Source organism: Gavialis gangeticus, unplaced genomic scaffold (genome assembly GCF_001723915.1).
Source record: "Gavialis gangeticus isolate Ggan-Ray unplaced genomic scaffold, GavGan_comp1, whole genome shotgun sequence".
Classification (NCBI taxonomy): domain Eukaryota; kingdom Metazoa; phylum Chordata; order Crocodylia; family Gavialidae; genus Gavialis; species Gavialis gangeticus.
Window position 1 is genome coordinate 700571 of NW_017728991.1, and position 3807 is coordinate 704377.

The window sequence follows — 3807 nt, forward strand, 5'->3', positions numbered from 1 at the left end:
GCCTCCGCCTGGGCTGTTTATCTAGGCCAGGCCCTGCCCCCTCCGGTCAGCTGACTGAACTGCGGTTGCCCCGGCAACCAGCACCTGTAACTTCCCCCCCCTTAAGTTCATACCTCACTAGGAGCAGGGCAGGAGAGTGTCCTGCCACAGGCTGGCTATGGTTTTGCTTCTTTCTTTGCAAGTCTGTTCTGAGAAGCAGAGCAAAGTCCGCTCTGATTGTCCTTCTCTTTTAGTGTCTCCAGGGCAACTCCGACCTCAAGACTCAGGAAACTTTCGTTGCGGTGATGAAGGTGCTGTGTCTCTGTAAGGAAGAAGCCAGCAAAACGATCTGCAGGTAACATCGTAGGGCTGGGCAGGATGCTGGTATACTTACACTAAGTACTGAGCACTGAATCTGGAAAAACGTGGCCCGCTGGAGCAGCGGATGAACATCGATGGGTGCAGGCTGGATCTAGGGTCTGTGCCCTGTGGGTGGATGGGAAGGAGGGATGCTCTCCTCTGATTTGAGCCCATGCTCTTGTACTGTCCCAAGCTGCTTCATGCCCAGCTGAAGCTCATGTCTCCCTTTGCTGCTCCTTTCTCCTCCAGCAGGTAAGAGGCCCTTCACAGACAAGCCTCTCGGATTTGGCAGAGATCACATGGAAGCTGCTGTTCTACTTGGAGGTGCCTTGTGCGCTCAGGGTCTGCTCTTGGGATGCATGTGTCCTGAGTGTGCAAGGCAGAGTGCTCTTGGACAGCAGCCTCCCATCTGGCTGTGCCAGTGCCCCTTGCACCTTCCAGGATATTTTAACCAAAGGGGCAGAGGGGCTGCAACCACCACTCAGTTCCTTGTTGCGGCCCAGGGTGCCAGCCAGAACACCAGCAGCATCTGTGACCCTTGCAATGCAGCTTTTCTGACCCTGGGACCCCGTCTCCTTCTAGTCTCTAGATTCCTTTATGTAAAAGCCCTTTCTGCATCCGCTGGACAAAGAAAGGAAAATAAAAACACTCGAGACTTGTTCTTCGTGGGAGAGGGGCACTCGAGACTTGTTCTTCGTGGGAGAGGGGCACACTCCAGGCCTCTTCAGTGTGCCGTTTGCTTTCTGAGGGGGCCCTCAAGAATGGGGAGGGGAGGGCGCATGGAGTGGCAGAGGCTAGTGGTCACAGCTGCCCAGTCTATTATATCCTTGGCTATGGTTGTCTGGAGGATGCAGGGCCTATGGGCACAGCTTCAGCAGGAGCTGCTTTTCCAAAAGCCTCCAGTCCCACTTGCATGGGACGGGTGCCCCAAGAGTACGATCTGTGGACAACACCTCTGTAGGAACTGCAGCTCCTGTAGGCAAGTAGCTGCTCTTGCTTGCAGGTAGCGAGCGGTTCAATGCACCAGATTTATTCGCAGCTCCGAGAGGAGCTGGTAAGGCCCAAGCTGCCTTCTCTCCCCATTCTGAGCTGCAGTAGGAGACTTGGAGGCTTGTGCCTGGACTGCTTGAGTCTAGCCATGCTGTGTATTGCAGATATGGTCTGAAGCCATGTCCGATCTGCCTGGGAGACCCCAAGGATCCCGTCAACCTGCCATGCGATCATGTCTTCTGCCAGAACTGCATCAAACAGTGGCTAGCCCCAGGCCAGATGATCTGTCCATACTGCAGAGTCAACCTCCCAGATGCCTATAATGTAACCGTCTCCAAGAAGCTCAGGTATTTCATCTGTCCCATAAAAACCAGTGTCATTCCCCCTGTATCAACAGACACGTAGTCATGTTGAGAGACCCTGATCTTCATCCCCAAAGAATGGTCTAGCTAAGGCCGTCGTGATCATGATTCATTTTCCTCTGCTGTGTATTGTGAATTCTCTTGGTTTGAAACTTGGATTTGACCGTGGAGAATCCCGTGTTGCTAGTTAAATTCTCCCTGCTCCTCATGTTCATCGTGGCTTTACCCACAGTGTGGTTGAACTAGGCCTGCGGTTGTCCGGGTATCTCGGTGACCCTGTTTCTCTCACCCTTTCCTCAGTGAGGCTATCGAGAAGAACGCCAAGTTTCGGCAGATGTGCAACAGCTTCTTCGTAGACCTGGTTTCCACCATGTGCTTCAAGGACAATGAACCGCCAGAGAAGGACGTGATTGAGGGGCTGTTACGGCTGCTGTTTGCTCACCGGAAGCCTTTCAGAGTTGGTATGACGGGTAAGTCCTGCCCTCCGTGCTGGGCTCAGCCCCCACACAGAACGTGTTTTCTCGCCTTTCTCGAGCCCATGAGATGTGCTCTTTCTTTCCCCTGCATGCAGAGCACCAGGCCGTGTACACAAAATCGCTCTCCCCGTTCGATGACGTGGTGGACAAGACGCCCGTCATCCGCTCCATCGTGCTGAAGCTGCTATTGAAATACAGGTGAGGGCTGTGGGGTGGGTGGTGGGTGTGCTTGGATTGCGCGTCTTCCTTCTCTCGAGCCAGTCCAGAGCCTCCCCGGTTCTCACGTGTTGCTGACAGGGGTGGAGCGCTTCAGTCGTGCTCTGCGGTTTGAACCTGCTCCGGTGAAATCCCATCTGTGCCTCTGAGGGGGGACTTGAACAGGTTACTGTACATCCAGCCGGTCCTCACTGGCCTGTCAACTACATGCCCATGCTCTTGGAGTAGAAGAACGATGCTGACTGCATCTCGATGCACAGAGAAACATTCATAACTATGGCAACCCCCCCTCTGACGCACACGGACGTTGAATACTGCTTCCCGTTTTCAAACAGATGTTTGTTCTTTAAGTGCCCTCTGTGGGTGAGGCTCCATCTGGCCTGTAAAGAGACTGCCTCATTCAGAGGAGCTGCCCTTTGATGGCTTGGTTATGCCTGCCAAAGACTTGATATGGAATTTATCATATGTTTGCGCTGAGCAACTATCTGGTAGGCAAATGTGGTGGGTTACGTACAGAAAGGAGGGATCCTCATTAGTAACACAGGAGCTGACTTCTCTAGCACGGGGAGGAGTGAGAGGGCTTTTCTCTAGGCAGACTCCAGCCCTGAACATGCTGCATGCGACTATCACAGCCTCAGGCTCATGCTCTGTTCTCTCTCTGCCGGGTGCAAAGCCCTCTTTGGTGCCCTAGATTTGAGCGTGCCTTTGGAGGTAGCACAGGAAGCCTAGATCTGAAGGTCGTTCAGCAGCTGAATTTGTCGAGTGATGGTCCCTAACCCTTGCTGGCAGCTTGCTGGCTCTCGAGGAGGGTCTGATAACAGCAGCTGACTGAAGTTATGTAGGAGCCTGCTGGTGTCTGGTGCAGCCCTGGTGCTTGCATCTCCGCAGCGCCCCTTTGGATGGGTCAGAGATGTCTGTGTCCCCTGCCAAAAGCCGTCGCGGCCACCCCCTCCATCCCAGCAGCGCCCTGACGTGACTCCATGTGGACAGGCTTTAGCAGCTCACTTAGGATCTCGGCAGGGTGCAGTAATGCTGGGTCGCTGGGTTGGTAAGAGGAGGTTTCTTTGTGCCGTAGCTTCGAGGAGGTGAAGGGCTACCTGCAGGAGTACCTGAGGCAGGTGGAGCAGAACCAGATCCTGGGCAAAGATGACAAGTCGGAGCTTTACGTGCTTTTTGTCAGCTGCTTGGAGGTAGGCTCATTGGCTCCCCTTCCTTTCCCAGGGGCTGGGTGGGGACATCTTGGCCTTCAGGAGTCCCATGTAACACAGACCCTTCTGGCAGCCTGGGGGGCTCCCGTCCACCATGTGCTCGCTGCCCTCCTAGAAAACACAGGAGAGAGTTAAGTCCTAAGGCTCCTTCCACCTGCACCCTGCGGTGCCTGTTCCCCATTCATAGTTTCATAGTTTCTAGGGTCGGAAGGGACC

At 54.3% G+C, this 3807-nt stretch overlaps 1 protein-coding gene across 1 annotated transcript in view; it reads left to right on the plus strand.

The window, feature by feature from the left end:
• The window catches only part of LOC109295861 (E3 ubiquitin-protein ligase RNF213-like), a gene marked incomplete at its 5' end in the record, with an annotated part of 58636 nt that overhangs the window by 39434 nt on the left and 15395 nt on the right, over nt 1-3807 (plus strand). Inside the window, 5 exons of the mRNA XM_019514963.1 lie at nt 234-334; nt 1494-1676; nt 1992-2161; nt 2263-2365; nt 3459-3573. Coding sequence (XP_019370508.1) covers nt 234-334; nt 1494-1676; nt 1992-2161; nt 2263-2365; nt 3459-3573 — 672 coding nt within the window. The remainder of the gene's footprint in view (nt 1-233; nt 335-1493; nt 1677-1991; nt 2162-2262; nt 2366-3458; nt 3574-3807) is intronic.